Genomic DNA, 25,234 nt, shown 5'->3' with positions numbered 1-25,234 from the left:
ATTTTATACACATGATTCAGGCATATAAAGGATACTAAATGAGTCCCTAGTGGGCCTTTGTTATTCCACCATGATGCATGGTTGTAAAACTAGGAATATACTGTAGATATCGATCACCCATTATACCTGTTTGTGCTATGCCAATCTGGAATGAAGTAGATATGAACATTTTAGGAGGTGGTATGGAGGCAAAGGGAAAATGGAAGACTAGGGTAAGCTGTTGCATTTGTTGTATGTGGTTTCTTAGCAGTTTTACAGGTATAGTCATATTGTTTGACTCAGAAATATTGCTCATATGTCACAATACTAAGAGAGCAATGGAAATGTGGGTAGGAAATTGTCTTGCAACTGCTGATACCACTAGTAGCAGATTACTCGACACTCATCCACCATTATGCACAAAAAATTGCATTGGAGACACAATTCGGATTGCATTCACATGTCAAGCAGTTTAAAAAGCCTATTAATGCAGAAGAGCAACAAAAAAAATTAAGCCTCCTCACCGTTGTGTATTCAAAGTAGTAGAGGCAATTGTCAGTCAAAATGAACCAACGTCTTTTCCACGACTTAACACGACCCCCTGCAAAGCCAGAGATATAAACTTAATTGCACTATACTTAAACGAATGGACGAATCATGTAAGGGGAGTGTTAAAATAGTATAACTAAGAAAGAACAAGGAAAGAGGAGTATTACATTTGGCGGAAAAGGAAAATAACACACAAAGCTGAGAGAATATCACTTTAAATTGTATTTCCTTTAAGGCCCTGCTTCTTAAGGGCTCTTACAGACGAGCGTTTTTACCTGCGCTCCCCTGCATTCCGTTTTTCTGCGTTCAGCCGCAGGGGAGCGCAGGGATAGACGCATTACATTTTTCCAATGGGGCTGTACTCACACAGGCGCGTGTAGGCACCGAACGCGGGTTGAGACGCAACATGCTGCATTTTTCCTGCATTCGGCGCCTACATGCGCCTGTGTGAGTACAGCCCCATTGGAAAAAATGTAATGCGTCTATCCCTGTGCTCCCCTGCGGCTGAACGTAGAAAAACGGAACGCAGGGGAGCGCAGGTAAAAATGCTCGTCTGTAAGAGCCCTTGCTCTTAAAGGAGAAGGAAAGCTACGGAGGCATTTTATTGCCAATAGATTAGCTGCAATAGTGCAAGCTAGAATGCTATATTTATTCTGTAGAATGTTTTACCATACCTGAGTAAAAAGTTCTAGACACTGTCTGTTTAGGATAGGAGCTGCAGTATTAACATGGTGTGACATCACTTCCTGCCTGAGTCTCTCTCTGGGCTCAGATTACAGTAGAGAAGGGAGGGGGGCGGGGGAAGAGGAGCAAACTGAGCATGCTCTTGCCCAGGGCAATGAGGTTTAAGAGGAAGGCAGGAAGTCTGATACAGAAGCCCATGAGTACACAATAGAAGGGAAGAAAAGCTGTTTTTCTTTTGACAGGGGACTCAGAGCAGCAATACTTTGGGGGTTTATTGGTATATTTAGATGGACCTTTCTGATAAGGCTTACTTCGTTTTAACCTTTCCTTCTCCTTTAATTATATGTTGCAAAATCCTGGGTGATGAAGTCCAGCAACATGTAGGGGCACACAGGGCTTTAAGGGGAATTACCTGCCCCACAAGCAAATTCTTACTTCAGTACAAAGGTATATGCAGAAATGTTTTCACCTGTGCTAAAAGTTATCTTAAAGGTGAGCCATTCCTTAAAAGGATGGGACCTCGCATCCAGAATAAAAAGCTAAATAACTGAAAATCCACAAATAAAAAACTGAATAGCAAATTGGCTCAGAATTTCACTGCAGCTAATTTAATTAAAAGGTTAACAACCAATTTTGATAACTAGCCCTACTGTGGTACTATGGGTAGAACTACCTATTGCTGCCATGTGATTCCTCTTTATACAATCCCCTAGTGCTAGAAAACTTTGACAACAAAGACACGAAGAGACAGAACCCCACCTCAAAGCAGGTCAGGTTACAGCAAGAAATGATTAAAAGGAAAAATAACCTAAGGCTAAACATTAAAATACATATTGGTTAGGGAAGGAGAGTTATGAAACCAATCTGTGTGTTGGAGGTGGGGGCAGTCCTTCCATGTTTTTGCAAGTATTTCCCCCACCCTGTTTGTTCATATAACTTGCTGGAGCTATATAAATATATATTATACTTATAATAGTATAAATATAATATTATCATATAAATTATAAATAATAATAATGAAGATGATGATGATTTACATACCTCCTGTAGAGTGGTGCATGTACAATTAGGATCCAGTTCACAGAAATAAGGGAAAGAATGAAAAATAAATGAGCCATTTATTTCCCCAGTGAAGCATTTAAAACACACAATCCCTAAAGTTAGTTATTTATTGAGAATCCTCAGTTACACATGATAACGAACAGGGAGTCTGCTTTATATTTAAACATAAAGAAGCCAAACTACTGATTTATATAAAAAGTTGGCAGGATTCTGTGCTTTCATATGTTGTGTCCTGTATCTGTAGTTTAAGGCCCTGTGAAAGTGTGTGTCTATATCAACAAATCTTATTGGGTTTTGACCTGTCAAAATGAATAAAGCCACGGAAAAAAATAAAATGTATATATATATATATATATATATATATATATATATATATATATATATATATATATATATATATATATATATATATACACACAACATTCATAATAAGTCTGCACTGATCCTGCGCAGGTCACATCTTGGCAGCTCCATAGCTGCCCTGTGTACAGAGGGTTACAGTGTAAAAACTATTCCTGTGTCCAGATATAAATGTCACATGGCAAGGTTACAAAATCTAGGGATTAACAATGGTTCACATAATGTATACAATAAATAAGCCAGTTTAGAGTTGTGTCATTCAGTCTGGTAAATGCATCATAAAACAATGCTCTCTACAAGTGGCATGTGACAAAGAAATGTAAGTGTTCTGCAATACTGCTCAGGTGTATTTGAACATATTCTGTGCTTTAATCCCCTGCATAGAGCTTTGCATTGTTGAAAAGGCATTGCTTAACATAAAGCATTTTTGCATTCCAATCTATGTCTAACATTACATATTATTGAGCTAGCTGTGCTTTTAGAGCAACATGTTGCTCACCAACCCATTAGATGTTGCTCCCAGTGGCTTCAAACAGGTGTTTTTTTAAAATTCCTGCCTTGAAGGCAAGCTTAAGTTGCATAAAAAACATATGTGCTACCAAACAGAGCTTTCTGTTGGCTTCTAGTACCAGGAGCAAATCAGAGCCCATATTTGGCACCCCCAGAAACTTTTTACATGCTTATGTTGCTTTCCAACTTTTATTTAAATTTGAATGTGGTTCACGGTAAAAAAAAGGTTGGCGACCCCTGTTTTAGAGACTGAGAAGCTAGCCTGGACTGCCCACTGGTAGATTATGACACATGGCAAATGCCATAGGGGATGTTTTCAGATGTAACGAATGGCCACATTATTGGGTCTGTGGGAGGTTGTTAGGGCTTCTTTGTATTTAAAAAAAACAGGGATTATTTTGAACCTCAGTGCGAACCTGTTGGAAGATCGAGCCTTAACTGGGTGCTCTTTCCAATCCTTTAACATTCTGTAACTGGGAAGTTTCATTGATGGAAGAGTTACTTGGATCTTTGCATAAACTGTTTCTCAGGGAAACGTTCTTTCATTTGAGGGGGTTATCCTTATGCTAAAATAAGGAAAGAATGTATTTCTTTCTACTAGAAGGCACATTTTTTTAGAGTAATTAATATACAAAGTTTAGGTTAAGGTTAAAAACATGCATTTTCATACATTGTAAAATCTAAAAGGGTTTCCAGTTGTGACAATAATAAGGAAATGTGGTCAGGAGATATAGTTAACACTGCTTTGCTAATATATAGCCATATAGGAAGCTGCAAGTAACACACCTAGTTTTAGAAGCCATCCTTCTCGGTCTGGGTTGAAGAAAGTGTGAGTAAGGTCATTTCCATCATCCTCTGGAATCTTAAATGGTTCATGCTTTATACTATCGTACAAATTCTGAAGGGAAATATTTAAATTAAAGGCGTAATGTTGACAAACAAATAAAGTATGTTTTATAACTAGCTGCAATTCTCTTTAATCTTATGCCTTTATTTGTATATACATATGTTGTAGTATTAGGTATGTCTATATAGATTTTATGTTTTTCTTGCAGTTATTTTATATACTAACCCTCAGCAGGTCCTCAGGCAAATCTCCTCCATTGTTAATGCCCCGGTTCATGGCAATGAATCTTTCTACGGTAGGTTTGTCCTTGACGTTAGGATTGTGCAGGCTGGTATTGAGCATAATTATGGCAAATGATAGAATGTAGCATGTGTCTGTGGGTAGAATTATCAAGAGTCAGTTTCTGGAAGAGAAACTTTAAAAAAAAGCATGGAAGCACAGGCCATTAATAAATGAGAGCAAAGGCATTATATTACAGTATGCCAATTATTTTAATATACATTGCTATTCTTTCTATTGGGTCCAAAGGTTATTATTTGGCTCACTCTTTCTCCTGCCAAGCAGACCATTCGACAGCTGAAGTCACGGCTGTGATATTATATATATACAGTATATACTTACACAAAAAAAAACACAGGCCTATTAATAAAAATACATTCTCTTGTTCTACCCCTCTCTCTCAAGGATATCAAATTTTGGATCAATTACTTTGGAGTTAATAACAGAACTTGTCCCACACTCAAATACATACTGGAAGGTTAATTGTTTCTTGATAAAACTGGCCCTCCAATAGGGAGCTTAGATTGTAAGCTCCATTGGCCAGGGACTGATGTGAATATTATAACCTCTGTAAAACACTGCTGCATATATTGGCGCTGTAAACATGAAGAATGTCTTAAAGGGATACTGTCATGGGAAAAAATGTTTTTTTCAAAATGAATTAGTTAATGATGCAATGAAACCAAGTCCTTTTAATGTGTCCAAGCTAATTTTGAAGTCCCTCGGAGTTCCATGACCTGTATAAAAACACTCGGCCTTCGGCCTCGTGTTTTTATATGGTCAGGAAACTCCTTGGTAACTTATAATATCCTTATATTTTACAAGAGGGGGTACTTTATTCACTATATATATATACATATATATATATATATATATATATATATATATATATATATATATATATAGTGAAGAGGGGGGACTTTAATCACTATATATATATATATATATATATATATATATATATATATATATATATATATATATATATATATATATATATATATATATATATATATGTATATATATATAGTGAATAAAGTACCCCCTCTTATATATATATAGTGAAGAGGGGGTACTTTATTCACTATATATATATATATAGTTTTATACAGGTCATGGAACTCCGAGGTAACTTCTAATATCCTCATATTTTGCAACTGGGGGTACTTTATTTATTATAATACACAAGTTTTATATATATATATATATTTATTTATTTATTTATTTATTTATTTATTTATATATACAGTGCCTGCCTGACTCGTATTTAAAGTAAAAGAACCAAATCAAACATTAAATTCTTCAACTAATCAGAACAAATGATAGAAAATAACCTGTAAGCATCAGAATTTATATTAGGAGATCTTGAGCTGGGCGTTCAAATAGAACATGACATAATAGCAAGTAATGTGCTTAATCACATAATATTGGAGTATTTTTATGTTTTAGTTCCCAGTTATCTCAGATAAAGAAAAACCTTTTTATCCTCCAAACTGACCCTTGCACTTTCAATATATTGTGCAATGGCAACACATTGTCGCATGCAAAGCTGAAATATTGGGCAATATCTTGTTTCCAAAGCTATTCACAAAATTGGTCACAAGCAGTGGAACATCAGAAACCACGTGTTTTTCCAATATGGGAATAAATGAGACTCATCCTATCAAACGTGTATTCATTTTTTTAACACTAATAATCGTATTTATATCATTACATTACAAAATTGTGACAAACCTCAAGGAGAAAGTTAGAGAATATACTTCATGATCAAGGCAATAAAGAAATGTGGCTAAATATTTCTCAGTGTTAAGGGGGAATTTTATGTATTTTTCAGTATTTAACATGTACAAGATATCCCTGGGACTCATGGAGGAAAATATCAATGTTTTTGCTAAATGAGAAGTTGAATGTATATTTTTTGCTACACACAAGGAGCCCCCTAAATATTAACTCAGATTATAAAGTTTCTTGCAATTATCATATATACATGTTTTATGTTCTTTTTAAACTTATTTATCCTTTTGCTGAGCTCATATCCATAGACCTGATTTCCTAATGTATAAGTTGGACACCTTAATGTATTTTTCCACCCAAAAAATGTAATTTATATTAACTGACTCTCTGTTTCTCTGAGCACATTTGTAATTAAAACTAGTTATCTATTGAAGTGGTTAGATTGCCAGACAACTCTCTTTGATGGTCAGAGACCCTATCTGTCTCACACCTGTCTGAACCCTTCCTGTATTTTGTTGACCCTGTGTTTGCTGCCTCATTGTTGAGCCAGAAGGTATATGCATGCTATAAATGCAAATATCTCAGAAGCCTGAAAAATGAATGTAAATTGCAAATGTGCTTTGGGTTTAGATCCCCTGTGTTGATGGGCAAGCCCATATCTTCCTGGGCCTGCAGGAAGTGTCTCTTTGCCTGTGTCTTTTATCAATAATATCAAATATAATTTATCATCCTTTTATTCAATAATATACTCTCATATATTGATTTGGCACAAACAGAGCTAAGAAAAAATCCATGACTAGCCAAAAAAACATCTTAAAGTATTATTTAAAAATTCTACATAATACTTTTAACACTTCTTTCAATTCTTAAATTATAAAGAAATGGGAGGAACTTTTGGATAACTCATTAATTCTCCCTGTAAGATAAAAATAAATGCTTTCTCCTCATATAAAGCTTCTGCGTAGCATGTAAAGATCAGAAGACTAACTATTTAAGTGTATAAAGATGGAAACAGGAACTAAAACTGATGACGCACAATCACTATGCTTTGAGATGTGACAACGGATATGAACTCCAGGACACTTCAGCAGCAAGAAAGATACTGGGACCTATAACAGGCAGTGAAAGCATGTACATAATATTTAAGAATATGTAAGGAGAAGATATCCAAAAGATGTGCCAGAACCAATATAAACTGTTCAGTAAACCCAGGGGAGGTAAGATAGTCTGAATTCAGTAAGGTATAGAGTGTGTTTGCCAGGAAATGTGCTAAAATGAAGTAAGGGGGCGTGTTGAATAATATAAAGTGATTGTTTCAAAGAAGCATACCTGTAGACTCAAAGACACCAGGATTGCATTGACAGTAACGCTGTGCAAAGGCCTCCATCATACGATCTATTTTCTGAGCTTCCCCAGGTAAACGGAAGCTCCACAGGAATTGGCTGAAGAAAGTGGAGACACATTTTTCAAAAATGAGACATCATACATAAAACTGGTGTTGATTAAACAAAAAACATAACTATCACCAAGCCAACACATTCACATTTCCCTACTACCATTTACCGAAGTGCCTGCACCAGGTTAAGGTCCATGAATTCATGAAGCTCCACAAAGGCATGTAAAACACGGAGGTTGAGATCATCTCTGAAGGATGCGGGATAAAAGCAAGGATTTGGGTAAATATAGAACAAAAAAATAAATTATAATATGATGAATGAGATATTCAAACTTTCTTCATCTCCTTTGTTCTGGTATTTTTTCAGACTTACCGTTCTCCAAGGTAGTCACCTATAGCTGTCTTGTTAAGTCCTTCACCTTTGTACAAAAACTGTGCAATGTTTTCGCATGTATTCTTCAGCAGGTCATTTTCAATCAGGAATTGTATGCCCTGGGTGAAGAGTGTCAGATAATTATTAATAGCAGTCCAACATTCCAGAAGACAAGAGAATGCCTATTGTTTTTACCTTTTTAGGATCCATGTTAAACTTCTTTCTTCCCATATTTACTTGTTTGCTCTTTTGTATGTTCTTCCTGCACAATAATCAAATGCATAATAAGGGAAAGTTAATATAGCTCCTAACAATATTTATTTAAAGCACTGAAAAATAAATTAAATTATACAATTTGATGTTGTATGGTAAAAACTGGAGTATGTCCTCTACAATGCAGATTATACAATGCAATTTAACAGACAGAATGGCCCTTCCAGTGTTGCATCTTTAAGCATTGTATTTGCCAGATAAGAACCAAATGCAAAATATATTATGCCTGTCCACTTACCTACTGACCACATGGTGTGTTGGGTGGGAAAGCAAAATAGACTCCTCCTTACTACTCCTTTATTTTATTCAAGTAATCTACAGGTTGTCCCCTGTCCACACATCTTCTTAGCAGGCCTATACATCCTGCATACTGACTAACTCCTCTCTCTAATTATATGTATTCAGCTACAATCATTCTTCAGAAATAATATACACTAAACTGCAACTATTAAGCCTATGTAGGGACCCGTATATACATACACCCAAACTGTAGCAGAGGTTGAAGAAACATGTTTCACAAATAGTATAGTTTTTCTTACAGTTTGTGAGATATATACATGTATATGTGCTCACTCAATTCTATAGCAGAGGTTTAAGAAACATGTTTCAAAAATAGTATAGTTTTTCTTACAGTTTGAGAGATATATACGGTACACGTATATGTGCTCACTCAATTCCATTTTTTTTCTTGTTGCAGACAAATTTATGTTTTCACAGTTGCCCATTACAAGTGACTGACTTGTGTTAGACCAAATAAATTATCCTGTGACTCACAGCATTATAATGGTTTTTAAAGCAGATAAAATAATGGCTTGATAAAGTCATCCATAAAACATGTACTACAACAAAATGTTTAGAATTATTATAATAAAGACTATTTATGAAAAATGTGTTTGTTGGAAAATGAGTTTTCAGACATCAAACCCAGGTGAAAAGGAGTCAAACAAAGATGTTGAGAGTTTTAGGAAGAAGAGCATTCGCTCTAGACAGAGAAATCAATATCTGTGAATGGACTCATCCTTGTTTTAAGTTTTCTGCAAAGACAACTTAAAGAATGACAAAGCTGACTGATAGGCCAAAAAGGCTTTGTAGTAGAGGAGGCCCCTGTGCATATGAGCTTTTCTCCACAGTAGTAGCATTGTTCAGAGTATTTAATCTTCAGGTTTGGATGTGATTTTAAAGGAACAGTTCAGTGTAAAAATATAGGTAAATAGATAGGTTGTGCAAAATAAAAACTGTTTCTAATATAGTTAGCCAAAAATGTAATGTATAAAGTTTGAGTGAGCTGATGTCTAACATAACAGAAAAGAACACAACTTCCTGCTTATCAGCTTTCCAACTCAGTTTGCAGTTGATCCTTAGCATGCAGCTCAAATTCAAAAGCAATATTTATGATCCATGTGGCTCAACTCAAGTCTCTGATTGGTTACTGCCTGGTAGTTTTCTGGCTATTATGTTAAACATCCATTCTCTCCAGCCTTTATACATTACACTTTTGGTTAACTAACATTATTGGAAACATTATTTATTTTGCAAAGCCTATCTATTTACCCAGTTTTTATTTTTATACTGAACAATTAAGAGTATTTGTAGTTTAGGAAAGCATAGTGTGAGTGGCTATAATTAGAATAGTATGGAGAGTATGGTGGAGAAATAAGAATAGAGAGAAGAATTCATGTCCAGTTAATGGCATAAAGTGGTTAACTGTGAAAGCAAAGAATATGAGGTTTAGGTAAAGGCAACATACAAAAAGGGCTTGCATGTTTAGAGTGCCAACATTGTTCCCATTGATACAGTAAAGCTGGCCATAGATGTAAAGATTTTTAAAAGATCTGATCGTCATGGTGAGACCACGATTATCTCGAAACGATCATAGGAATTGTCCATCAACTAAAAAGACCATTTGCCAGGAAAACAAAGGGGAGCTGCCTGCTTGTCTCTGCAAACATAGATAGATTGCACTGGGACCGATAAAGATTTTTTAGCCTGGTCGATCAATCTTCTGACAGATGTCGGCCGAAAAATCGTAAGATGTACGACCGTTCAAATCCCATTAACCACACGATAATTTCGAAGGATTGGTCAGACTTTAGTAAGAGATGAAGTGCAGAGACAGACAGACCAGACACCAGGAGTTATAAATTAAATTACTTGGGTATAGACCTTAGTGAATGTTAGCTTGTATGTTCATGTTAGTCCCCCAGTGATCAAGTAGAGGTATAACAGCATTTAACAAAAAAAATCTCCAAAAACATGCTTTAAAGTTTAAAAGTACAACATTTATTACATATTATAAAATGTCAACAAAACCCCTCATGGAGCCTATAATATGTAATAAATGTTGTACTTTTTAACTTTAAAGCATGTTTTTGGGGGATTTTTTGTATTGAATACCAGGAGTTATAAGGTTACAAGAGAAAAGTGGAGAGAGGCACTTTGAGCTATTACCTCCTTTTGGAGCAGAGAACTATCATGAAAGGGCTACAGTGAAGTGACCAGTATTTGTTTTGATGTCACCAGTAGCAGTTTTGAGAAACGTGGGTTTCTAATTCTTTGTCTAACCCTGTTCTTTTCCAAGCAATTCCCACTTCTTCATTCAACCATAACAGCTGACTGATAAAAAAAACATATCCTGGAACAGAGTCAACCTTAACAGTTCTAAACACTTAAGGGGGTTATTTATTAAAGTCAGAATGCCAAAAACTCGAAAAAAATGTGAGTTTTTTTACTATAAAATCCGAATTTTCTGTGGAAAATCAAAACTCACATTTTTGGGAATTTATTAAACAAAGAGGATGTTAAAAGTCCGACTAAAAAAATTCTCAAACTCAGACCTGCTGAGTTCATGTAGAGGTCAATGGGCGAAGTCCCAAAGTTATCCTGATCTGCGATGGGTTCCATGCAATAATACGAAGATTAATCTGAAAAAAAATCAGTGTTTTCGTGCGTGAGTTTTTTCCCGCACAGGAAATTTTTGGAAAAATGTATTGATAAATAAGGGGAAAAACCCATGCGGATTTGGTTGGTGTAGCTTTCAGAACATAATGATATATTTTTGGATTTTGGATAACCCCCTAAGTGAATGTTCCCTTTTGATATTCAATAATAAATCTGTTCTCTTTATGAACCAAACCAGCTGGACAATGCTGATCTAGGTCTTGGCATTTCCATGCTGATTTGGTCAATATTGCATTCAAATGAATAGGAATCATCTGAAGAATAGAATAAACGGTGACAGACCCACCTTTCCTCTGTCGATCCCAGGTTTTCAATTTCATTTGTAACCTCTGCTATTTCTTCTTTCAGCCGCTGAAGGTTTAAGTGTAAATTAGTTAATTATGCAAGCATTAAACACTAATACACATAGTGGAAACTCAATGCCAGCATTAAGAACAGAAGAAGAAGGAATATATATTTTGTGCAAGAAATGACATTACCTCTAGCATGCAGTGTCTCAAGACAGAGAAACAATGTATGCAGTAAGCAAACGTCCAGTCCATGTTCATTAATAAGTGAGAGTAAAAATAACTCATGTATAGAATAAAAGTTAGTGAAAAAAAACATTGCATTAAAATGTAAATATATTCAGCTAATTACTCACAATTTTTTAGCAAGACAGTTTAGGTCACAATTATGTTCACTAATTGATTTATTATAAATTAGAGAAATATATACAATATACTGTAACCTACCCCCCCCCCCAAACAAGATAATTAGCTCAAAAATAGATCATTGGGCTCAATTCTCAACAACAGCAGTTGCAGTCATGCAAAAATAGAAGCAGTCAGTGCACATATCCAAGCCATTCATAAGAAGAACTGCATGTTTTGATGCATTAGACAAAACTACCCCTCTCATCTGTAATTATACTGGAATTATGGGGGGAAATTCTGCATTGTAGGTAAAAAAAAACAGGCAAATTGTGTCAAAAATTTAACTTTATACATTGTACTTGCACAGGAAAACAGGAGTTTTGTTTAATCAAATCCTTCCGTACCTAAGCTGTAGCCTTTTTTATTAGGAGGCTGGAGTGGATATTAAGGCTGATAGATCATGAAAAGATAAGTTGCCCATGATAAATCTGCTCTACCACAGGTAAATGAATTCTGGAAGCTAGCTTTCTGTCTTACCATATACACAATTACAAAAGCATGCAGCAAGTTCTACAGTACAAATGTGATAAGAGTCCGGCACACTAAGGAGATCAATCACCTGGATGTCAGCAAGCAATTCCTGCTTTCTGCGCTGAATGTTCTCCAATTCTTGCTGTTCCTCTGGAGTGAGGTCATTGGAAGCTGGAGAGAGAACAAATAAAAAGCTTAAACACAAAGCACATTCAGACAGATGTATATATGTAAGACTATACCACAACAACAGTAATGTTTTTGGTAGAAATAAATATCTAACTCTAACTTTAGCCTGAGCAGGTTTGGATAATGTCAAGAAAACACTCATTAATTCTATTGCTAACTTGTACTCTACTTTTTTATGTTAACATGACGCTTATAATGATTCTCATTGGTTATTGCTGCTGAATTTTATACTGCAGCCTTATACCATGTCTGCATTTTTATCATCCTGTGTTTACAAGGAAGATTTTACAAATTAGGTTTTAGAAATATATATATGTATATATATATATATATATATATATATATATATATATATATATGCCAAGTGACGAATGTGTTTAGCAAAAGGTAAAAACGGCACACTCAGGGTTTGTATATTAAGTAAAAAAGGAACGTTTATGTGGTATTTTGGTCCTAAACCTTCCTCAGGAACAGCAAACACAGGTTGCTGGCTGTTCCTGGCTGTGCCTGGTGAAGGTCCTGGTTTAGGACCGAAATGTCAAATAAACTCCTTTTTTGCTTTGCTTGAGTGTGCCAGTTTTTATCTTTTGCATTTTCTCTTTTAAATACAGGTCAACCACAAAACAGTGGCTACATGTGTATTGCTTTAATCATAGTGCCAAAAGGCTCAGTGGTAGTATGGGAAGTTCCTGTCCCCTAGTCTATAAAAGGGCAGAATGACAAGGTTCTGTCTCTTGGGACTACAAATGGTGCAGGGTGCCACGTGGTCATGGTGGGGAGTTTGAGGCAGAATATTGAGCCCTAAGATAAGTTTTGTGCTCCACCAAGGACTGTAACTCGTGTAAGGTATTTCCCCAGGTTACATCCAGGGACATAACTGTAGATGAAACAGTCCATGGGGCTGCATGGGGGCCCAGGAGGTATAGGGGGCCCCACAAGGCCCTACTTAATGAGCAATTTCAATCTATATTGGTAAAACTTGACAACCTCTGGATATTTTGGGGGCCCTAAAATAAATTTGCTGTGGTACCCAGTAACAACTAGTTATGCCACTGGTTACATCCACCGGACTGCAGGGACTCAAGTGTGTAGGATTCAGGGTTAGAGGGAGAAATCCCTTGGACTGTGCTGGTAAACTGATGGCAGACTCCCTTGGTGTGCCATGCACACATGGTGGCATGTGTGCATGGCACAAAGGAAGTACCTATTTAACTGTTAATTTTTAACTCAACATTTTTTAATACATCTACAGTTCCTTATTAAAAACAGCTAGCACCTAATTTTCTACGTAAATGTTGTATCCCTCAAGGACAGCTGGGAATAGTCCCACTGGTATCTAGCCCAGTTATGCCTTACACAAACATTCTATTCTTGCTTCACTAACTCCATAATCCAAAACAGAAGAGCCCTTTCAATTCAAACTCATATCAATATAGACTATACTATAATTCCAAGAATTACAAGTTTCAAAAAGTTATTCTTCCCAAAATACATTCAGTTTATTAGAGGACTGGTTTATAGTACTAGTGGGCCCAGGACAAGTCTCCATTCCTCCCAAAAATGTATTGACCAATGTTAACCCTTCAAAACGTTACACTTTTAGAATCACTCTTTATTTCGTACATATTTCCCTTTTATAAAATATTTCAACTTTCTATAAACTTCTGTTTATACGATTTGTGGAATTTCTCTAGAAATACCCGTATAGTTCCCCTATATCAGCAGATATTCTGTCACCATATAAGTGTGTCAGATGTGAAACCATCACAGGAAAGGTTGTCTAGAATAACAACTCATTGATCAAATGCCAAACTGGGTACATAGTGCTGGCTTATGGTGCATCAATTGCCCTGAGTTTTTTCCCACTTACCCCCCAGTACTAGGGGCTGGAACCGAGTCACCATGGGCAAAATGGTCGCCCGTGTGGTTCAGGCCCTAAGAACTTTAAATTCTGTTGCGATCAAAAGAATATATTTCAGCTGGAACCATGTGTCAGAGAGTTATAACTTTTTCTTTGTGAAGGGAAGGCGGCTCAATCATTTGCAAGCAAAAACATCTCAAAATGTTAATTAAAACAAACGTTTGCAAAACTTCTCTACTACAAATGGCACGTGCCTCACTACCACTGTTTCTGCCCAGTAAATTCTTCCTCTCCCACCTGTCACTGGACAAGTATGTACACGTAATCATCTTGATTACTGCAATCTACTCCTCGCAGGTATTCCAACAAGTCGCTTTTACAACGCCAATCTGTTGTATTGGCTGCTAGACTCCTTATATTTCATCTCTGATCTCCAAATACACACAAACTTCACTCTGCTTTTGACCTTCGCCTCGCTTCTCCTCTTATCACTTCTGCCCATTCTCATCTACAAAACTTCACTCGGGCTTCTGCTTTTCTCTGGAACTTTCTGCCTTGAGCTGTCAGACTTTCTCCTTCTTTCCAAACTTTCAAACATTCCTTAAAGACCCACCTGTTTAAAGAAGCTTATTCAATGTATCTTAATTAATCAATCATGCTGTATCATATATTTTAAAATTGTTTCTAAAATCATAATGTCTCAATTGTACCCTAACCTTTAGTTTGTAAACTCTAATTTGTAGGGCCCTCTAATCCTATTGTACTCTGTAAACTCTTGTTTGTTATCCACCATTTATTCCCTGTTTGTTATAACTAAGGTAAAGCACTGCTTATCTTGTCGGCACTATATAAATAAATGATGAAGTATGATGATGAAGTAGTGGACCTGATATCCATTTGTAATACAAATATATACAAATATACAAAATTATTTTAGGTTGTAAACCAGACAACTGGCCATCAACTTCAACCCTTGCATGCATCCTCCATCATCACCGACCCATATTGACAAAAATATATACACAGTTGAGTTTTTATGGAGTGAGAGGGCCACACATGAGCCTAACATCACCATGTGCATCTGTTGGAGGATCACTGCAAAGATCAATGCTCTGAAGCATAGGAAATACATTCTTTGGAGAGCCCTGATTTTGACCAGCTGGACACTTTTGGGATAAATTCGAATGGCAACTTGGAGCTGAATTTTGTGCTGAATTCTCCCAAGTCGCGGTATCTGTATCCGAGATAGCTGTGTGAGTTAATTTTTCCCATATTGGCCCAGGGTTCTATGACCTATTTAATACAGTGGTTAGAACCCCTGGTGTCTTCTTCTTTGACCTCCATCTGCTAAGTAGGGAGGAATTCTGCTAACTCACCTCCACTGGTGAGGTGAGCTGGACCACTAGCTGGTATTCCATAACGGTGTGTCTTAAGCCTGTCAAGTCATCTCCACAGTGGTGCCAGTGTTTAGCTCTGTATTTAAATATTGCTACAACCCATATACCTCACTGATTACCATGTACTACATGCGTACCACTAATCAATCAATAATATCATTGTTTTCCTCCAATGTAACATTGCAAGAGACTATCCAAGAGCCATGCAAGAGCTAAGCTAGAAAAGCATTCTGGGCCAAGATAAGGCTACACACGCTTGTCACTTAAAGGAGAACTAACCCCTAAAAATGAATATGACTAGAAATGCCATATTTAATATATTAAACTTATTGAACCAGGCAAAAGGTTCAGCATCTCTTAAGTATTTATGATTCAGGCCTTCAAAGATGCCACAGAAGTTTTCCATCTTGCAGTGTCTGCGACACGAACATGCTTTGAGCAACTGTTGAGTAGCTAAGCTTAGATGTCGTCCCAAATAATCAAGCAGTAAGTGAGGTTTGCCTGCCATATAAGCTGATGCTACAGGGTGGATCATTAAATTCTGATACTAATTGTGCAGGTTAATGAGATGATAGCCAATAATCTGAATTATTTACTAATCAGCCTTATATTGTGACATTTATAGTAAATACATATATACAGTATATTGTAATTTGATTTCAAAGTTCAGTAAGTAACAGTAGCACAGAGCATGTGCAGGGAATCAGCAGAAAAATGATGGGAAGCTACTGGGGCTAGAGTCCTGCAGCTGGTCGGGTACCCTGCGGCTAAAAGTTCCGGGTGCGGGTACAGACGCAGGTCGGCGGTTCTGCAGGTTTGCGGGTCGCGGGTCGGGCCGCGGGTCTTCTCAATAGTGATTTTTACGCTTTTTTTTCTGATCACCCTACTTCCAATGATGTCACTTCTGGTTTACAATGACAGCACTTCCTGATTCTTGATGGTCAGCGGATCGCAGGTCCGGGTTGCGGATAAGGTACTTGCGGGTCGGGTCAGGTAGCGGGTCCAAGCGGGTAAGAATGCGGGTTGCGGGTCCGGGTTGCGGATTTCAGGCTGCAGGTACGGGTTCCAAAAAATGGACCCATGCAGGACTCTAACTGGGACCATAATTAGAGACACAGCTCTTTATTACTAAAAGCTGGTGTTGCATTGTTTCCTAATAGCTATGGCTATGTAATGAGTAGATATAGTGCCTGATGATTTCAGATTTTTGGTTCAGTTCCTGCAAGTATGCATTAACTGGATACCTGTTACATTTGAAAAATCTAAAGAGAGACAAAAACATCAGGCGCGCATATAGCACGGCAAACTTGTGACCACCGCCATTGTATGGCCGCACACACACTAATTACCAAATCTATTGTACAAAACTTAGCAGGTTATGAAAGTTTGAACACATTTCTAAGAGTTTTAGGGCCAAGTTTTATGTGTCATAACAGTTTTGCTAATGAAGGTAAAATTGCCCTTTAATCTATGAGTCACATTTCTTTCTTTGCTTATCTTAAACTGTTACAATGTACAATGTTATGTAGCGTGCAGCGACTCTGTGTTCTGGGCTCTGCCAAAAAGCCTCCTTTTTTAATTGAGTTTCAGAAACCTTGTATCTTTTTCAAGCGTCAGTGCATGAGATGATATTTTAATAAGAATCTGGGACTGTGGGCCAAGCTGTCAAAATCGGGACTGTCCCACAGAAAACGGGACAGTTGGGAGGTATGGAAGCAACCCTTCTGTGTTGCTGGGGTTGTCACTGGTTCTGTATAAAAGTGGCCACCCCATGTGTTATACAGTGCTTTGCAACTGTATTCAGACCTTTTTTTCCAATTTACTGAATAGATCCTGCATTGATCTCTATTAAGACTGGCCATTGTAGGACATTCACCTTTTGTTTCTGAGCCACTCCAGCATTACTTTGGCCTTGTGTTTGGTATCACTGGCCTGCGGAATCATGACCTTTTACCCAAACTTCTGTTTCGATGCAAGCAAACATATGAATCCAGCAACATTTGGTTTAGTCATATTTGAGCAATGATTTTATTAACTATTCCTTGGCGTTTAGTAGGGGATAATGTCCTCAAAGGCTTGAATGGACAACTAATTCTGTAGCTCAAGGATGAAAAAAAAGTGTCACAATCCACCTAGAAAGATGGAGCTCTTCCAGGTGATTGAAAGGAGGAGTCTAGAAGATTATTCACTTAAATGGGCTCCAGTGTCCTGATAAGCCATTGGCATGTTGTTATTTATTAAAACAGGCTTGGTTTTTGGGCCCTAGAAACTAGATATTTGTGCAGGACACTGAGCTATGTTTATCTTCCAATACATCTTCCAATATATTAAAAAGACTACTGCAGTGAATGTAGCTGTATTAAATGATAAGCAAATAGTGGCAGAGGCAAGCAATGAGCAAGGATATGGCGTTATGTCTTTGGGGGGGTGGAGGATACTTTTCGAGCCAAACCCTTTTTCTAAGAAACAACAGCTACACTATCATGCAACAGCTTTAGCTAGAGACTCCAGTTTCAGTGTCTGTGTGTGGCCCTGTCTTGTGCAACCACTGGGCACACACACATGCAATCAGGCTACTAGACATGTGCATATTATTATTATTGTACATTTCTTTATGAAGTATTAACATTCTCTGCTGGGCTGTCTATAAGAGAGTTTAATAACTGACACACAGTCAGGCCAAGACAGTGGGCAATGAGGGTTCTACTTGCAAGGCAACATGAATCCAGCATGATAAGAAAAGCAGGAAAGGAATCAAGCTTTAAAGGCGTCAGATGTGTGTAATGTCATTACTCATGCACACGTGTAGGGCCACGCATTGCTTACGTCAGAGGAGTCTAAATTTAGAGGTCCAGTGCGTGACTAAATAAAGTAGATAGGGCCTAAACATTGAATGGGCCTAAACATTGAATGGAACCATGTTGAAAAGGGGAAAAAAATGGCACCCGACACAATCAATGCCTCTTTTAATACAGGATAAAATCTTATTGTCCCTTATACCTTATTGACTGGCATTGTTTCCTACCTCTAACCTGCAGGCCCTTCTTCGCCAAGGGTTTGCCTAATATAGTCCCATTAAGGGTATAAGTGGCTTGTATATTTTAAAATCACAAACACATAACTTCACATATATCAACACTGAATCTCATCTGCCACTTTGCCCAGATCCCCCTTTGCCACATCCTGGATGGAATTAATTGGGCTGCATAGATTTTAGATTTGATTTAGAGGAGAAGTAAAAGTTAAAACTAAGTAAGCCTTATCAGAAAGGTCCACCTAAATATACTAGTAAACCCTCAAAGTGGTGATGCTTCGAGTCCCCTGTCAAATAAAACACTGCATTTGTTTCCTTCTATTGTGTACACATGGGCTTCTGTATCAGACTTCCTGCCTTCAGCTTAAACCTTCTTGCCCCAGGCAAGAGCATGCTCAGTTTGCTCCTCCCAACCCCCCTTCTCTGCTGTAATCTGAGCCCAGAGCTATAAGTGAGCAGGGAGAGACTAATGCAGGAAGTGATGTCACACCAAGCTAATACTGCAGCTGCTATCCTAAACAAACAGAGTGCTTCTAGAGCTTTTTACTCAGGCATGGTAAAACATTCTACAGAATAAATATAGCATTATGGCTTGCACTATTGCAGCTAATTTATTGGCCATAAAATGCCTCCGTAGCTTTTCGTCTGCTTTAATGAACAAATTGAATAGAAGTGGGCCCAATACAGGACCCCAATAAGAACCTTACTCCAAGTAGAGAATATAAATTTGACAACCTTCTGTTCATGATCCTTTGGCCCATTCCTTGTCCATATACAACATTACCAAGACCAACATATATTAGCTTAGAAAGCACACATTTATGCAGCTCTGCATTAAAAGCTTTTGCAAAACCCAGTAGATCACATGTACTGCAACCCTACTATATAACTCCCTACTTACGTGATCATAAAAAGTTATTACATTTGATGATTTGTCCTTCATAAAGCCATGCTGATTCCTACTTATAATGCAGTTCTTCCAAATATGCTATTACTAGTATATTATAGGCACCGTTTTTTTAATTCAATACTGTGCAAGGTCCCCCAGTTGAGGTTTTTCCAGCAGCTTTCCAAATGCAGATGCATCTCTATTTTGCAGTCCTACACTTGTTAATGAGCTCAACTTTAAAAAGTAAAAATCTGGTTCAGGCAACTTAATTTACCTTGCATGGAACATCAATGCCACTCCTGGTAACTAAGAGCCGAATTTTACGGGTTTCAACTTGGAAATTCAGCTCTTCTAGTGCAGAGAGCACACTAGCGACGTGCACCGCCTGACCCCCTCCATCACTGAAAAGGTGAGCGCCGTGATGAGGGGTGGGGGCGGCAAAGGAAGGCCGCCTCAGGCGGCGAAGAGGCAAGGATCGCCGCTGCCTGCTATAGTTCCTGGGATACCCAGTTCAACAAATAAGCACTCCTCTTAAATTTGTCCTTTAGACTGCCCCCCTTAGTCATCATAAGGTTACAGATATAGTTTTGGAATCCGTTATCCCAAAACCCATTATTCAGAAAGCTCTGAATTACAGAAAGGTCATCTCCCAAAGACTCAATTTTTTCCAAATAAACAAAATTATTAAACGTTATTTCCATTTCATGTCACCTTAAATGACCCTAAGCTCACAGCAAGGTTACAGAGATATATATCATCATCATCATTTATTTATATAGCGCTGTCAAGATACGCATATATATATAGAAATATTGGGTTGACAGTCACCCTACCCAGGGTAATAAGCACTCATCCCAAATCTCAGCAGAACTGGTCTTTAGGTTGGGCCCCTTAACTAATAACAAGGTTATAGATATATAGAAATATTGGGGTAGCAGTGACCCTGCTATAGTTCCAGGGTCAATCAGGGCGCAAACAAACACCCAAATCTCCCCCTAACTGGTCATCAGGCTGGGACCCCTTAGGTTATAACAATGTTACAGATATATAAAAACATTGGGGTAGCATTCACCCTGAGGCAGTAAATAAGTCCTTACCCCAAATCTCCCCCTAACTTGCCCCAAGCTTATAACAAAGTTAAAGTGGCGAAACGCGTAAGGTGAATGTTGTGTTAATAAAGATTTTTGCTTTTAATATACAGCTATGACATCTGTTATCCAGAAAGCTCCGAATAATGAAAAGTCCCATCTCCCACAGACTTATCAAAACTTTATCAAAATAATTAAAAAAAAACATGTAAAATGATTTCCTTTTACATAGTTACATAGTTAAATTGGGTTGAAAAAAGACAAAGTCCATCAAGTTCAACCCCTCCAAATGAAAACCCAGCATTCATACACACACCCCTTCCTACTTTTAATTAAATTCTATATACCCATACCTATACTAACTATAGAGCTTAGTATCACAATAGCCTTTGATATTATGTCTGTCCAAAAAATCATCCAAGCCATTCTTAAAGGCAATAACTGAATCAGCCATCACAACATCACCCGGCAGTGTATTCCACAACCTCACTGTCCTGACTGTGAAGAACCCCCTACGTTGCTTCAAATGAAAGTTCTTTTCTTCTAGTCTAAAGGGGTGGCCTCTGGTACGGTGATCCACTTTATGGGTAAAAAGGTCCCCTGCCATTTGTCTATAATATCCTCTAATGTACTTGTAAAGTGTAATCATGTCCCCTCGCAAGCGCCTTTTTTCCAGAGAAAACAACCCCAACCTTGACAGTCTACCCTCATAATTTAAGTCTTCCGTCCCTCTAATCAATTTAGTTGCACTTAGTCTCTGCACTCTCTCCAGCTCATTTATATCCCTCTTAAGGACTGGAGTCCAAAACTGCACTGCATACTCCAGATGAGGCCTTACCAGGGACCTATAAAGAGGCATAATTATGTTTTCATCCCTTGAGTTAATGCCCTTTTTTATGCAAGACAGAACTTTATTTGCTTTAGTAGACACAGAATCACACTGCCCAGACTTAGACAACGTGTTATCTACAAAGACCCCTAGATCCTTCTCATTTAAGGAAACTCCCAACACACTGCCATTTAGTGTATAACTTGCATTTATATTATTTTTGCCAAAGTGCATAACCTTGCATTTATCAACATTGAACCTCATTTTCCAGTTTGCTGCCCAGTTTTCCAGTTTAGACAAATCACTCTGCAATGTGGCAGCATCCTGCATGGAACCTATAGTTCTGCACAATTTAATCATCTGCAAAAATAGAAACAGTACTTTCAATGCCCGGCTCCAGGTCATTAATAAACAAGTTGAAAAGCAAGGGACCTAGTACAGAGCCCTGCAGTACTCCACTAAAAACACTGGTCCAATTAGAAAATGTTCCATTTACCACCACTCTTTGTAGTCTATCTTTTAGCCAGTTCTCTATCCAGGTACAAATACCATGTTCCAGGCCAACATTCCTTAATTTAACCAGTAACCTTTTGTGTGGCACTGTATCAAATGCTTTAGCAAAGTAAATCACATCCACTGCCATCCCAGAATCGAGGTCTCTACTTACATTCTCACAAAAAGAAATTAAGTTAGTCTGGCAAGATCTATTACGCATAAAACCATGCTGGCACAAACTCATAGTATTATGATTTGCTATGAAGTCCAGTATCTTATCCTTTATTAACCCTTCGAAAAGCTTTCCTACCACTGACGTCAGACTAACTGGCCTATAGTTTTGAGGCTGAGAACTGGATGCTTTTTTGATCTGTAAAAATAAAACAGTACCTTTGTACTTGACCCACACTAAGATATAATGAATCCTTATTGGAAGCAGAACCAGCCTAATGGGTTTATTTAATGTTTACATGATTTTCTAGTAGACTTAAAGGAATTGTTCAGTGTAAAAATAAAAACTGGGTAAATAGATAGGCTGTGCAAAATAAAAAATGTTTCTGATATAGTTAGTTAGCCAAAAATGTAATTTGTAAAGGCTGGAGTGATTTGATGTATAACATGTCAGTCAGAACACTACTTACTGCTTTTCAGCTCTCTTGGTTTACACTGACTAGTTACCCTGGTTACCAGACAGTAACCAATCAGAGACTTGGGGGGGGGGCACATGGGTCATATCTGTTGCTTTTGAATCTGAGCTGAATGCTGAGGATCAATTACAAACTCACTGAACAGAAATGTACCATGTGGCCCCCCTTCAAGTCGCTGACTAACTCAGAGTTATAGAACTGAAAAACAGGAAGTTGGAGTCTGGCTGTTTTATTTGACATCTGTTCACTCCAGCCTTTATATATTACATTTTTGGCTAACTAACTATATTAGAAACATTTTTTATTTTGCACAGCCTATCTATTTACCCAGTTTTTATTTTCACACTGAACTGTTCCTTTAAGATATGAAGATCCAAATTACAGAAAGATATCGGGACCCCAGGTCCCGAGAATTCTGGAAAAAAGGTCCCATACCTGCACTTTTTTGGTGACCAAAATAATCTTTTTGAGTGCCTACCCTATCTTTGGTATATAGGCATCATTATGGTCCAATGCTCTACCAACATAAGAACAAAAATATCAAGCTTTCTTTCAGGGCAAATGTGTATGACTGGCTGCCAGAGAGAAGTGCAAGTGGAATGCAGGTAAGCAGACAATTAACTGAGTGTATAACTGAGTGTTTAGCAAAACAACCCCCACCCCCTCACACAGACACACAGACACACACACACAGACACAGGTCTTAAATTCCAGCAGGGCACATGCACAGTCAGCACCTCCCCCTTTAACTCCCCTCACAGCTCGTACACTAATGCACAGTGACACTCTGAGACACTCAGCAACTGAGGGAAAAAAAAATATTTTTCTAAATAATACTATGAGTGAATAAGCAGCTCAGTAACTGTCTGGTTCGATAGCTGTGCCCCCCTCCCCAACTTCCCCTGTCTGGCAGCTGAGACGAACTTAGCCAAGGGACTGACAGCTGCTGCATCCTCCCTGCCCCCAACTCCCTGCCTATCTCTTCTCTATCTCCTACTCACCAGCGTATTTACCTCATATAAAATATATATATATTCACAAGATTTTCCGTGGCCAATCTGACATAATTTCATTATCACTCTGCTGCCACTCACCGTCTGTAACCAACACCATGGCGCTTGTCTCTCGGCTTGGCAGGTGCTGAAGTGCTTATTGTGAGGGCTTAAGAAGCCGGTCTTTGCTGTGGTAAATATAGCTGAATTTGTTATTTTTGTTACAATCCCAGGAGCATAGCCCTGCAATAGGTGAGCACAGGGTGATGTGAGTTAATCTACCAGTTCCCGGAAGGGAGGGTGAGAGACAGCAAAATTGTCACACCCTTTTCCTGACACACTCACAGACACAAACCACAGAGAAGAGCGTGCACACAGCTACAGAATGAGACAACCTACAGACATGTATTAACACATGCCATGGCTATAGGCCAAATAGCTTGCAAGTGAAATATATACTGTAGAAGCATACAGGTAGGGCATTTGTTATCTAGAATGCTTGGGACCAGGAGTCTTCAGATCTTTCTTTAATTTGGATCACCATACCTTAAGTCCAAATAAAAAAATGTAAACATTAAATAAACCCAATACAGATCCATGTTTTCGAGGCAGACACGTCAGATAATGTTGCTCTGTGGGACAAGAAGGTGCAGAGGAGACAGAGGCACCGCAGAATAAAATGAAGGTGCCAATAAGGAAGCAGAGAGGGGTGTTGTTGATAGAAGAATGCTAAACAGGAGGAAAGAAAAGAGAAGTGGTGCTGAAAAGAATGGAAAAGAAGGTGCAGAGAAGGGAGAGAATTTGACAAGAAAATGAAAGCAGAATGTAGAATGAAATATATTAAAATAAATGTACTTTCAGGGATCCAGTCCAGTTTATATCAGAACACTGCAGATCTCCAGCACACCTGTGCACTTTTATTGTGTTCCAGTTCCTAGTTTTATTTGTCCAGTCTCCAGTTCTTTCTTTTCATCGCTCCCCTCTCCATCATGTCTGCTCTGTCAGTTTCCATACACCAGTCACTTCAGTTCAAGCTCCACGCCAGAGGCTTACCTTTCTTCTAATTATTCCCCTCCGACAACAATGCTCAGCCTGTAAGTTCCACTTCAGTCTGCTTTTTCAGGTTTTCTCTATTGATCCAGCAAGTCTCATGTTGGCCAGCTAAATTCAGTATTACTACATTCCGCTTACCTATCTTACCTATTGCAGTTTGCAAATTAGCCACTGCTGCCTGTTTTCCGCTAGTCTCTAACTAGGTTCTCTCTCTGGCCCCAGCCTGTGTTCTTACCCTGCTTGTACTTAACCCATTGTACTCTATGGATGGTCTGAGTATCTGGTTTTGACCGAAACTGCATTCTAACTTGTACTTGATTCACCCAGTTACTCTTACATAGTGTTAGGTTGAGCCTCAGGTGAGTGGCTGGCTGATAGGAGCCTATGTGCTGCATAACACAGGTAAAGTGGGTATTTGATTTGAGGATAGACTGGGAACATGTGAAAAGTGATTTCATTAATGAAGGAAGACAATGAAGCAGGGTTAATGATAGGTATCAGAAAATACACAAGTCCTTATTACAAGGCCAGTGGTCGGAGGCAGGCGACAAGCAAATAAGTCCGTAATATAGGTAGAAGTCTGGGCTGGT

General features: G+C 38.0%; 1 protein-coding gene across 1 annotated transcript in view; it reads right to left on the bottom strand.

The window, feature by feature from the left end:
- The window catches only part of cyth2.S (cytohesin 2 S homeolog), a 28,901-nt gene extending 4,975 nt beyond the window's left edge, over positions 1 to 23,926 (bottom strand). The window contains exons 1-10 of the mRNA XM_018238369.2: positions 23,694 to 23,926; positions 12,259 to 12,341; positions 11,291 to 11,355; positions 7,969 to 8,035; positions 7,774 to 7,892; positions 7,568 to 7,648; positions 7,334 to 7,446; positions 4,217 to 4,365; positions 3,930 to 4,042; positions 504 to 582 (exon numbers count right to left, since the gene is read on the bottom strand). Of these exons, the coding sequence (XP_018093858.1) occupies positions 504 to 582; positions 3,930 to 4,042; positions 4,217 to 4,365; positions 7,334 to 7,446; positions 7,568 to 7,648; positions 7,774 to 7,892; positions 7,969 to 8,035; positions 11,291 to 11,355; positions 12,259 to 12,341; positions 23,694 to 23,712 (888 nt within the window). The 5' untranslated portion in view covers positions 23,713 to 23,926. The remainder of the gene's footprint in view (positions 1 to 503; positions 583 to 3,929; positions 4,043 to 4,216; positions 4,366 to 7,333; positions 7,447 to 7,567; positions 7,649 to 7,773; positions 7,893 to 7,968; positions 8,036 to 11,290; positions 11,356 to 12,258; positions 12,342 to 23,693) is intronic.
- Positions 23,927 to 25,234: the final 1,308 nt, after the last annotated feature.

This window comes from Xenopus laevis, chromosome 9_10S, assembly GCF_017654675.1.
Source record: "Xenopus laevis strain J_2021 chromosome 9_10S, Xenopus_laevis_v10.1, whole genome shotgun sequence".
Lineage (NCBI taxonomy): Eukaryota > Metazoa > Chordata > Amphibia > Anura > Pipidae > Xenopus > Xenopus laevis.
The sequence above is the reverse complement of the archived record's forward strand: the minus strand, read 5'-3'. Positions and strand labels throughout refer to the sequence as shown.